The sequence below is a fragment of the Diabrotica undecimpunctata genome, chromosome 10, assembly GCF_040954645.1.
Source record: "Diabrotica undecimpunctata isolate CICGRU chromosome 10, icDiaUnde3, whole genome shotgun sequence".
Lineage (NCBI taxonomy): Eukaryota > Metazoa > Arthropoda > Insecta > Coleoptera > Chrysomelidae > Diabrotica > Diabrotica undecimpunctata.
In genome coordinates, this window is record NC_092812.1 from 39,594,906 (window position 1) to 39,608,725 (window position 13,820).

Sequence of the window (13,820 nt, forward strand, 5' to 3'; positions counted from 1 at the left end):
TTTAAATTTTTACAAAAATTTAAAAGAATACGAACAAGTTTAAAACAAAGTGTTTTATTGCTTTTCGAAATATTCGCCTTTAAGATCTATACATTTTTGCATACGGTCAAAACATGGTTTTGAAAGACTTAACTGTGTTTTGAGGTGATGAAAAATTGCTGTTCACGCATCATTTATTTGACAGTAAAGAACGAGGAAAAGTCATTAGTCAATAAATTCGATGTTTTTCTTCAAATATTGAGTTGATTCAGTGATGAAGAATGATGAGACATTTTTTTTTGTTTTTCGTATTTTAGTTAAGACAGATGGCAACCAAAGTTCTTGTATACAATTAAATGAATGGCCGTGGCGTGTCTAGTACAAGTGCTGCGTGAACGAACGACTTTAGTGCGATTCGGTTCATTGTCAAATAATCACACAGTAGACTATTGTTTGCTTTCAGGTTCATACGAATATATATATATATATATATATATATATATATATATATATATATATATATATATATATATATATATATATATATATATATATATATATCGATTATACAGAATCGATTATATTGCAGTGTGCGATATGCCAAGAGAGGAGAGATATTTGTCTGTAGGTCACATGCCGATTTTCTTTAATCATGCTTTGCACAGCATCGATGTTTCTCAGAACGACAACCGATTTTGGTCGACACTCATGACATTCATCACTGCCGGACGAACAGTGCCGGTCTTCTCTAATGGTGTTTCATTACTAAAAGCTCCACCAAGCGATTTAATCCAACCAAAACCTTCACGAGAGATTTCAATTTTCACGCAAACTTGCTTCTTTTAAACGTTCATGCTCAACAACGCAATTCATTCGCAATAATAAACGTGAATGTTCACGCATACAGTGACGCCACAACTCAGTAAAGCCATCTATTAGACAATTGTAAAATTTTTTAAACATCACTTAAATGTTATATAGGATTAATAAAAATTTTTAATATTGTTTAGCGTTTCAGCAAATTACAATTTTTAATTAACACTTAATTATTACTTTATAATAATATGTAATAATAATAATAATAATAAATGTCTTTATTAACAAAAAAATTAATTTTCCTTTACAATAAAATATTATATCTGTAGGGCGAGATAGAGAAAGAGAAGTTGTATGCCACTGTGTAACAGCGGCATACAACTGCTCTTTCACCTAACCCCCCGAAGATAGGATAGATAGACTATATCTAAATAATGAAATTGTATTTTACAATGAAACATAAAAATATTATATATTAAATTTATAAATTATAAACTATTTATTTTTTTAAATCCTTAAATTTTTAAAATACTGTTCAGCTAACAACTGCTCATAAATTAATCTCTTGAACTTGACACTAGACCGATTTTTAATATTGTAGGACAAACTGTTAATATTGCAAGCAATTGAATACGAAAATGAACGTCTAAAAAAGCATGTTGTATATTTGGGTAAAGTGAGGGTATTCTTGTGTCTAAGATTAAGATTATGAACGTCAGTCCTATAAGTTATTCGATTGTACAGGTATGGTGGAACTCTCTCTTGAATGATTTTATGGTAAAAACATAAAGCATGAAGTTTCCGACGATTTTTCATATTTAGCCACTTGACTACGGTGAAAACATGACATCCTTTGAAATTTCCTGATGCCAAAAATTAAACGCAAACAAGAATTTTGCAATTTCTGTATTCTCCATGAATCAAATTCAGTGAGACACGTATTGTAAAGCACTTCACAATAATTTAATTTTGATAATACCAGAGCATTACATAATAATGACTTTGTGGCCTACTTAATAAATTACGGCTTTGATACAGTTATTTTAAAACGGCGTAAGCTCTTTGTAAACAGAAACTTACATTATATGTAAACCTTAAATCTTCGTCGAACCAAACCCCTAGGCGTTTAATCTTTTTGCTAAAAATTAAATTTTCATTTCCTAAGATAAATCGATTGGCATAATTCTCTAAAAATATTTTCCTATGGAGATTCCTCCCAAAAATGATACCCTGAGTTTTTGATGTATTCAATTTTAAACAATGATTTTAAGAAAAAAATCTGCAGATGAAGGTCATGATTTATTTTGCATTTACCGCTTGATCACACTCATTTGGATAAAATGACATGAGTTGGGTATATTCTGCATAATAATGTTGACAGACCAAAACCACAGAGGGAAAATTAGATCTGTATATAGAGAATAAAATTGGACCTACTATAGATCCTTGAGGCACACCAATATTAAGATCTAGAAATAAAGAAATATTTTGATTAAGTTTTACTGCTTGACATCTATTAGAAAGATAGGATTTCATTAGATCAACTGCTCTCGCTTCTAGACCAATATATTTTAAAATAGAGAATAACAAATTATGGTTAATTGTATCAAAAGCTTTTGAGTAGTCTAGAAGAATTATAATTGATATTTTGTTTTGGTCATAGACTTTAAAAATATCATCTGTAATATTTAATAAAGCAGAAACTGTCTAGACAGCTATATCTGGACCTAAAACCGGACTGCATCGTAGGGATTATGTTGTTATTTTTTAAATGCGTTTGTAACTGAATATCGATTACCTTTTCCAAAATTTTAGATAATGTAGGCAGTGCACTTACTGGTCTTATTCATTCATGCTTTCTGTAATTTTAGTCTTCGGTAAAGGAATAACATGTGCCCGGATCCATTTAGTGGGAAAAATTGAATTTGTTAACAACAACGAAAGATTTATATATAGATATTTATAAATAGAAAAAGTTCTTTCGACATAAACTGATGTGATAGGAGCATATTTTAGGCTAAGGTCTACATTGGTTTCTTCCGAAAAATTTCCCCGGAAAATATTGGCAACTTGAAGGACCGTGGCAATTCTATTTTTTTTTTTTTTTTTTTTTTTGACAGACAAGTATAAAGAATCAACATTGTTTCTTCTTAAAGTCCTATCGCTCGGAATATTACATTTACAATACTTCTGAAGAAATGAGCTAAGTTATTGTTAGCTTCAAGAGCTATATAATAGAGGCCTATCAGAGCTCGACATAAATCTTCATTTAATTGTTTCGACTTCGTTGCAAAACATTGTAGCAACGATTTTTGGACTTTTTCCCCCTGTAAATTAAATTTTTCCTGTTTTGTTTTGTGTTCCGCAGTTCTGACGTGTTGGTCTGTTTGAAATTTTTTTTCGGTGACCTATAGTAAGTATATACCTAAAACTAGTTCTACATTGTACGCCAAAAAGTAAAAAAACTCTTATCTGGTTACGATAAAAAAATATACATCAAATTACTTTGAAAAATACATTGCCAAACTTCGTACAAAGATATGTTTACCAAATTGAATACCGGGTGGTGAATCGTCAAACGAGCCATAGGAAACTCAATGGGAAATTCTAAATTGTTAAATTCCTGCTTCCCTATTTATTTTACATCAAAAATCATAAGAAACTATTCATAGAGGACTGAAGTCTGCATTAAAAACAAATGTTCAAAGTGTTCTACAAATTAAACGTACTCCAAAATTTTGAAAAAATATACATTTTTCAGGTCACCCGTAGTGCAAGAATGTGTATGACGTGTTGCATGTGATTATGTTGATGTAAGATGTTTGTCAATATTTGAATTGTCAATATTTTTATTTTATGATTAAATTATAAACAATAAATTTTACTAAATACTAGATATTACTACTACTTAACAATAAATATTACTTTGTAAACAATAAATTATATTGTTTACAACGCAATAAAGTTAATGAAATGTACTCAGTTGACGAAAAATCGTAATTATGTTGTAATCAGGCAATAGTACTAGCACTGCCAGATCTGTATTTAACGTAAGATATTCTAATACACCCCAATTCAATTCCAGGTTATACAACAATTCAAAGAATTTCAATATAGTTTTGCTGTGATCCTTATTCCTAAAAAAAAATTATGATAATTTCTTAACCTAAAACTATAACAAATGTTAAAACAATATATCAGAATAGATTTTTGATTTTAGATTCACCCAGATAAAATGATTAATTGAAGCTATAGTTTATTTTTATGAACGAGAGAGTAATTAGCATAATTTTAACTGGTAGCTCCGACCACTCCATGGGTGTGCTTAAGATTAATTGAAAAATTACTTTGAATAATTGTAAAATATAAATGAATTATTTCAGTGGTATAAAGTGTTATGTGTATGTAAACAAAAGTGACCTCTTTTATCACACACTATATTAGAACTGACTGGCCTACATTAAAAAGGGTTTTAAAAAATTCACATTTTTTTTAATTTTTAAAAATTACAAAAGAGAAAAAGAGTTTTTAAAACCGTCTAAGGTATGTTAAATAGATGAATAAAAATATTAATATAAAACTTACAGCTACTTGTTACAAATCCAAATCAGATTCAGAAGATGAACTTTCAGAACCAAGATTTATAATAACTGGCTCGATCATTTTATCAGTAATATTGTCCAGCTTCCACATTTTTTCCTCTTCTTTAATAGTGTGATTTACTGCCTTTTCCCAGTTTTCAGGTTTTACATTATTTACGGCCTCCAAAAACAACTGTTTAACATCATGAATTTTAAAAGTGGTATTTTTTCTTGAAACTTCACTCTTTATCTGTGCCCATACCAGTTCAATCGGGTTTAATTCACAATGATATGGTGGGGATCTAAGTACTGTCATTCCACGATTTTTGGCAATTTCATCAATTTCGTATTTTTAAAATTTTTCTTTATGAAGGGCACACAACGAATAAAGTTCCTTTCTTATAGATCCGGGATGGTACGTAATATTTTTTGAACTCAGCCAATTCTACAAGTCTTTTTTTAACCACTTGGTTGTAGGCAGTCCTTCTATAAGTCTGGAGTGATAACTTGCATTATCCATTACTATTACACAGTTCTTAGGAAGTAGATCTATCATTTGTTCGAACCATTCTTGAAAGACATCAGCGTTCATGTCTTCATGGTAGTCACCGGTACGAGTTGATTCAAAAGTTAATAAACCACCTTCAACAAAACCGTCTGAACTGCCAATGTGTACTATTATCAGCCTGCGTCCCTTTCCTGATGGTGGGTTTAAACCAGTAGATAAGTTATTTACAAAAGCGTGCCTTTGACTTGTAACAGTTTCATCCTGCCAAAATTTATTTGGTGTATGACCCTCGTTGATCCATGTTTCATCAAGATAAAATATTTTTCTTTTTTGGTTTCTCATTTCCTTTATGGTTCTTAGAAAATGTCTTCTCCATATGACAATATCGCTTCTTTCTAATAAAATAGACTTTCTGGGATTCTTTTTCCAGCGGAAGCCTATTTCTTTTAAAAATTTCCATAACGTACTATGACTCATTTCTGGGTAATCCTTATCATCTCGAACTGAGACAAGAACTTTATCCAATGTTGGAAATTCTTGTCTAAAGAAGAATTCATGCACTTTCCGTCGAAGTCCTTCTTTAAAATGATATTCTATTTAAAATTTTGGTTTCCCTGGAGCATTACGTGGCATTTGAAAACTACCACATTTCTCTTCTTTAATAACTCTGTAAATCGTAGATTTCCCAACATCAAGTGTACTGCTAACTAACTCAACGGTCTCATCAACACTTTCACATAAACATTTGTCTGTAAATGATTTAAAACAATTAAATATTAATGTTTTTTCATTAACTGTTAGAGGACCAATTTTTCGGCGTTTACACGGCACTTCCAAATTTTCCATAACACTAGTATACACAATAAACTGCACCTTGCAACTGAAGTACCTACTTTTAGTGAACTGTTAAGAATTTTGAATACGCCACTTGGACCTTCCTATATACAAAATGGAAAAATCCACTATCACATTTTCTGTGGAATAAGTTTAGAAGGTAATTATCTAGTCAATTACTGTCGTAGATTCCTGGAATTAAAGAATTAAATGTTTGATTGTTAAAACCCTTACTTCGTGGAATGCACTCATTTCAGATAAAATAAAACGTTTTATTTTATCTAAAGAATTAAACTTTATTTTGCAAATAGGCAAAGAATTAAACTTTATTTTGCAAATAGATAAAATAAAACGTTTTATTTTATCTAAAGAATTAAACTTTATTTTGCAAATAGGTAGGTACTTATTAAACTTTTATTGGTTATATATAACCAATTAAATTAAGAGCACAGTTAGTTTTAGGCATTTTTCACGAATGTTAAAACACAATTATCCAAGCACGAACTACGAAGACAACTAATCTTCATCCGTCTTTCGAATGTTTCTAAAATGACGAATATTATCTATATTCTATATCTTCTAAAATTTCCTACAACAGATTTGTATTCCCGATCTCAAAAAATTATTAAAGGGATTATATTGTTATAGTGTGAAATACCACGAATATTTAACAGCGCTATTTATTTCCATTCAAACTACGAATAATAAGTATTTGTTCCTGTTATTAACCGTTATGTCAATACCCAAGTACCTGATACGGGAGTCTATACCCGTGCTACCCAGGTACCCGGCATTGTTTCGGTAAACTTCGCTTGTACATTCTGAAAATAACAGACAATTGGGATTTTTCTTTGTTTGCTATCAGTGTTTATTTAACTGTGCTTACAAGTTGTTAATATTTTTGTGACTATATGCGTGTTTTATGTTGTAATTACTTGTAATATGGCAAGAAGAGAAGTGAGTGCTAGCGAATTTAGAAGGTAAGTTATTACTGTTTATTTTTACAATGTTTTATACATAGATCATTCAATTTTAGAATGACGTATGAAAAGCAACAGAAGTACTTGCAACAATTTATAGACGATATAGATGAGGAAGTAGACAAAAATATCGAAAACCAGGAATCAGATGAGGACTATGTTTCGCAAAGCAAACCGGATGGAGATGAAGCTTCTGACGTAGAGGACGTTTTTACTGATATCAATAATAAGATTGAAATCGATACCGACGGCGACGATAGTAGTGATGAAGATTTTGATGATTTTCAAGAAAGTTCTTCCCAAAGTGATGTTCTGGTTGCAACAGATAAAACGATTTGGCAACGAAAACCGTTTACTGCAAGTCGAACACTGAAACGTAACCTTTTGCGTGAAAAACGGGCCCAGTACGTTCTACTTAAACTCTTTCGATTACAGATACATTCAAATGTGTTTTCAGTGACGTAATGTGTGACATAATTATACGCGAAACCAATCGAAAAGCTAATAGCGTTTGTGAAAAGTATAATGTTCCCGACAAACCTCGAAATGTTTGAAAGTCAATCACAACAGAAGAATTTGATGCATACTTAGGTATTCTTATTACAGCAGGAGTACGGCATTCAAATTCAGAGCACTCGAAAGATTTATGGAAAACAGACTTTCATCCTTTGTACCGAGCAAGTATGGGCATAAATCGCTTTTGGAGCATCAGCAGATTCTTACGGTTTGACAATGACAAAACACGTGCAGAACGTTTGCAAAATGATAAAGCTGCAGCTATTACAGATATATTCCATCTTCTCAATGATAATTTACGTCGTAACTATGTACCGTCGGATTCTCTTACTGTGGATGAACAGTTATTTCCTTTTAGAGGTAGGACACGTTTCACGCAATATATGCCAGCAAAACCTGCCAAGTATGGCATCAAGGTTTGGTGGGTTTGTGACGCCAATAATTCGTATCCACTTACTGGACAAATTTATACTGGAAAAAATTCGACTGGACGTGAAACTAATCAAGGTGAACGCGTAGTAAAAGATTTGTGTTACCGATACAAAAATTCTGGACGAAACATAACAATGGATAATTTTTTCACAACTCTTCAACTAGCCCGTCTCCTGTTGTCTTGGAATTTATCATTAGTTGGTACTTTGAAAAGAAACAAACCATATATTCCACAAGAAATGCTGCCTTCGCCAAAGCGTGAGCCTGAATCGTCATTACACGGATTCAGTGCAGATCGTGTTACTATGTGTTCATATGTACCAAAAAAGAAAAAAAGCGTTATCTTGCTGTCAACAATGCATGACAACGATAATGTAAGTGGCCCAAAAAATAAACCTGAAATAATTCAGTTCTATAATACAACTAAAGGAGGCGTAGACAACATGGACAAAATGGTTTCTCATTATTCCACTAAACGCAGAACTTTGCGTTGGCCAGTAGCCTTCTTTTACAATATCCTAGACGTAGCTTGCCTAGCAACCTATATAATTTATACAGAGAATAATCCACAGAGTTCTACTGAAACCAGTAAGCGTAGAATTTTTCTACAAGACTTAGGGAAACAACTAGTGATGCCTGCAATTTCTGCTAGATCTAAAGTACCAAATGTATACCGAAATTTTTCATCAAGGTCAGGAATTGAGTGTATGTTAGGAAAACCTCTACCTACAGATTCAAGTAATACTGCAGAGTCATTACCACTTCGAGATTCCACTGGACGCCGCAAAATTGTTGGAAACTGCTACATTTGTATGTCTTTAGCGAAAAAGCGGCTAAGAAAGACACGAAAATCATGTAATGTTTGTAATCGTCCACTATGTAACGAACACTCAGTAAATATAAGTAAGTGTGGATAATGTGTTTAAAATGTAACTTTTATTTACGTTTCCATATCACTTTTATTATAAAAAAAACTAGACAGAGCTTCATAATTTACTAAAAATTAGTGTTACCCGGGTGCCACGGGTGTGGACGTAATGGTATAAAAACTTTGACAGGTAATTTTAATATATTATATGCATTTTTTTCTTTGGTTTTTATTATAAATCTCTTCGTTCTAAATAATTTTAGGAATAACTAGAAGCTCGAATAAAAATATTTATACTATCGTCAATGATTCAGATAAAACAATTACCAAGGATACCCAGGTACCTGGGTATAGACACAAAGGTTAAAGGAATTTTATCCAAATAAGGGCATTACTTTAATGTTCATTTTACTTCGATTTATATAAAAATATGCAAAAGGTTTAGTGTTTGCATAATATATGCAAAATATGCTCTGTGCATATTTGCCTAAGTCTGGTGATGATAGAAAACGCAAAAAGAAAATTGGAAATTTTCGTAATAAAAGTTTGAGAGACGATCTTTGTCCCGATCAAAGAAAATGGAATATGGAGATCTAGATATAAGTATGAACTTTCCCAGCCGTTCAAAGAAACATCTATCTCAGAATTAGCTAGACTCCAAACTATTCGATATGCTGGTCATGTAGTGAGGAGGGATGGCAGATTGCCAAGAAGAATCAAGAGAAGTTGCCAAGAAGGAAGGCAATATAAAATATGGGAGGGAAGTGGCATCGGAATTTACTGCGTAGTACCCTATACACTTTTATTTTTATATGACTTTCTTTTAATGCCTGTGTTTTAATCCCTTCTTGTATTTTTTGGTTCAGTATTAGTCTTGTCCCTTATTCGTTAGATTTATTTGGCATCTATAGTTGTGTTCTCCCTTTTGATGTGAAGATGGTTGTCTGTGAACTACATACTAAAATTGGCATTATATTTTCTGATAAATTTTCATGAGTGTTTTTCGTATTCTCTTTTATAAATAATTTCTTTATTTATGTGTTTCTTTTTGTATTTTTATATATTTTTTAATTTTTATTTCCCATTTTTGTCAGATATACTATTTGATTTATTATTTTGTACCCTAAATTTTTAAAAGATTCTACTTATGTACTGGAATATTATATACCTCTGACACACTTTTAAAAATAATCTATCTATTCTCGTTTTTGAAAATCGTGTTTTCTTTTTAAATGACCAGTGTGTATTTCGTTTTTCTTTGGTTAACCTTTTGTTCTCTCAACTTAGCGTTGGCTTTAATTTCGGGATTAATCGTTGTCTAGTTCTGTTATGTCTTCCGAAGACCCGGTTGCCTTCAATCACCAAAGAGGAGATAGAAAAGGCAATATTCAATTCAAAAAACAATAAGGCACCTGGACCAGATGAAATCCCGTCAGAAATACTCAAATTACTGGATGAAAGGGGAATTTCAGCACTACACAAAATATTTAACTTAATTTATGAAACTGGCTGCTATCCTCAACAGTGGTTACGCTCTACCTTTATTCCCCTGCCCAAGAAAGTCAATGCAAAAAGATGTGAGGATCACAGACTCATTAGCCTGATGAGTCACACTTTAAAGATATTCTTAAAAATACTACATCAAAGAGTTACCAAAAAATGTGAATGGGACATCAGTGACTCCCAGTTCGGGTTTAGGCAAGGTTTAGGAACACGGGAAGCAATAGTAGCAACACAGGTGCTGGTCCAAAATTGTTACGATCAGAAGAAGGATGTGTTCCTATGCTTTTTAGATTACCAAAAAGCGTTTGATCGTGTCCAACACCACAAGTTAATGCAGATCCTCAAGAAAGTTGATATAGACCAAAAAGACATAAGATGCATTGAAAACTTGTACTGGCATCAAACGGCACAGTTAAAAATAGACAATTCTATATCCAAACCCATACATATAAGAAGGGGCGTTCGACAGGGATGTGTGCTTTCCCCTCTTTTATTTAACATTTATTCGGAAGCCATATTTCAAGAGTCTCTGGAGGATGCAAAGATGGGAATCAAAGTGAATGGAGTACTGATCAACAACATACGATATGCTGATGATGGTGTCTTAATTTGTGACAACATAGTCGATCTTCAACAACTTGTCACTATAATCGGAGAATACAGTAAGCGAATGGGATTAGAGATTAATACCAAAAAAACCAAATTTATGATCATCTCCAGAAACTTGGATGCACTTGAAAACTCCACCATAACACTGAATACTAAGTCCATTGAAAGAGTGAGTAAATTTAAATACCTGGGATCGTGGCTTTTTGAAGACTGGGCATCGGACAGGGAAGTAAAATGTCGCATTGAGCAAGCTCGACAAGCTTTCGTAAAATTCAAGAAGGTACTGACTTGTTCAGAGTTCGATCTTCAACTGAGACTAAGGTTTACTAAGTGCTACGTGTGGTCAGTGCTGCTATATGGCGTAGAGGGCTGGACACTCAAAACGAGGGATATAAACAGATTAGAAGCTTTCGAAATGTGGCTCTATCGCCGTATCCTAAAAATACCATGGACAGCGAAAATCACAAATATAGATGTCCTTAAAAGAATAAACCAAGAACGCCAACTTTTCGAAACCATCAAGAAAAGGAAAACGGCGTATCTAGGTCACATCATGCGAAATGAAAAATACCAGTTCCTCCAACTTATAATCGAGGGTAAAATTGAAGGCAAGAGAGGAATGGGACGCAAGAAAATGTCCTGGCTCCGAAACATAAGGCAATGGACAGGGATTAACGACATACAATCTCTGATACATATTGCAAGAAATAGAGAATTAATGGAAAATGTGATCGCTAACATCCATTAGTGGATTTGCATCTAAAGAAGAAGAAGAAGTTCTGTTATCCATATATCCTGTTATTTATGTGTTATTTATTTGCCGTTTAACGAGTGTTTAATGTGTGAAAGATGTGGTAAACAAAACTGATGATAATGAGTTAAAATTCAATCATTCTGTTTTTAATTTTAATGTGTCCTGGTCTCCATCTTCCTACAACTATTGTTGCTTGAGAATCGTCCTTGGTTATCAGTATGTTTTTCATTCGATAGTTTAATATTCTGATTATATTTACAAATCTTTCCAATATTTGATATATCCAATATATCCGATATATGTACTAGACCCTATAAATAAGAACAACGGATGGCGAATCATATACAATTATGAAACATATAATAACCACCTTTATATCAGTATGTCCACCTACGGTGTCTTTAATTGGCAGGCCATGTATTTAGGGTGGAATAAAACGGGGTTCCAAAAAACTATTGAATGCAAGAAGGCAAGGGAAGAGATCTATTGGAAGACCGAGAAAGCGATAGGAGGATAATGTGGATGAGGACGCAAGAAATCTCCTTGTCAGTCGATCGTGGAGGAAAATGGCTACAGACGTAACGAATGGAGAGATTTGCTAAGCGAAGGCTCGTATTGAGCTGTAGAGCCATATGATGGATGGACCATAAATAATGTATAGATTACATTGTATGCTTGTTAATACAATGCTATTATATAAAATCGACCCTCTAAAGTACTTGATTCTTAATAAAATATCAACTCAAATTCGACAAAACATAATAAAAAAGAATCGTTCTGACCGTTTGATTTTTATTTATTTGCCTTTTATGTCTACTTTTTTTTTCGTTTTGAGTAACTCGCTATACTGCGTTTTAGCACTATTTTTACCCTTTTTACAATATTATTTTTCCCATATTCGTAAAACGCAAGAAATTATGTACCTATATACATAAATCTATACCGGGGTGATATACCCACGGAATAATGTAAAATCAAATCGATTTAAGTCTTCATCCATGCGTATTCAATTACCAATATTTTTAATCGAAAAATAAAAATTACACTTTTTGCGAATTGCCAAAATTTATAAAAATAGTTGTTTGCAAATGTATCTACATCACTGTTCTACGTAAACAAGACAAATAAATTAAATATTTAAAAAATTTGTATGTATAAAAAAATGTAAAAACTTATGTTTACGGCTATACTAACATATTCTTATTTTTTCAGCATTTAACGATGATGAAACAAGTCATGGGTGGATAGAAGGTTTAGCAATTCTAATTTCAGTTATAGTAGTAGTATTTGTAACAGCCTTTAACGATTATACTAAAGAAAGACAATTCCGAGGGTTACAAAGTCGAATAGAAGGAGAACACAAATTTTCAGTAATTAGACAAGGAGAAGTCAAACAAATCTCTGTCAGTGATATAGTTGTAGGTGATATTTGCCAAATTAAATATGGAGATCTTTTACCAGCAGACGGAATTCTTTTACAATCAAATGATTTGAAAGTAAGTACTTTTAATTATATCTTTAAACATACATTACAAATATCTGACTAACTTTTGTTATTACGATATAATTGCCTACCGATTCTTAGCTGCTTCACCTATAACTAGTGTAGTAGTGTAGTAAAGGGTGCACGACTTTATCTTTTTAGGCTTTTTTGTACTAAATTATATGTTTCAGTCGTTTCTATCTTATAGTTCGCAATGATAAGATCATGTCGAATAATGTGTATTAGAATGCTAAAAAAATTATCACAATAGATGACTGATAAAGTTGGAATTTTCAAGAACTGGCTTTATAATTCCTGTGCTCTCTTATTTTTGGTTAAACCTAAAACGGGTCGCAAGGTAACGCATGAATTCATGATTAGCTAAATAAAATACTATTACAAATTCCCGAACCAGGTCGATTTTTGATCGATTGTTATGTATTTAGGGCTCATCATGTAAATCTCACATTTGCTAACATATTCTCAAACGAACATTACCTCAAAAAATATGGCCAAATTACATAATCTCAGACAGTAACCAGATATACTCGCCAACCAGACCACCTCGTTTGAAAATGGTTCACAGTAGCAAAAGGATTTTTGTGGAATAATGGTGAAAATTAAGCCGATTTAAATAATCATTTTTATGGAATGTTCCATAAAAAATAACCAAAAACCTGTGTTTATTAAATGTTCTTGATGTCCTCTGACAAAAGCTTGGTCCTCATTGAAAATTATCGCCGTGCAATTCCTGGTGAAGAATCTGTCATTGACCACACGTATAAGAGCATTGAAGTGCTACGTCTGGTCCGCTTTGTTCTATGAATGTGAAACCTGGAGAACAAAAATAAAAAATCTTAAAAATAAAATAAAAGCGTTTGAGTTGTGCTGTTACCGCCGCATGCTCATAATCCCGTGGACAGCACACATATCTAGCATGTGCTCGAGAACATGTAC

The 13,820-nt window shown here is 32.5% G+C and overlaps 1 protein-coding gene across 8 annotated transcripts in view; it reads left to right on the forward strand.

The window, feature by feature from the left end:
• The window catches only part of LOC140452233 (plasma membrane calcium-transporting ATPase 2-like), a 417,554-nt gene that overhangs the window by 305,648 nt on the left and 98,086 nt on the right, over positions 1-13,820 (forward strand). For all 8 annotated transcript variants that reach the window (XM_072546364.1, XM_072546367.1, XM_072546365.1 and 5 more), the window contains one exon: positions 12,593-12,876. In XM_072546364.1, the coding sequence (XP_072402465.1) occupies positions 12,593-12,876 (284 nt within the window). The remainder of the gene's footprint in view (positions 1-12,592; positions 12,877-13,820) is intronic.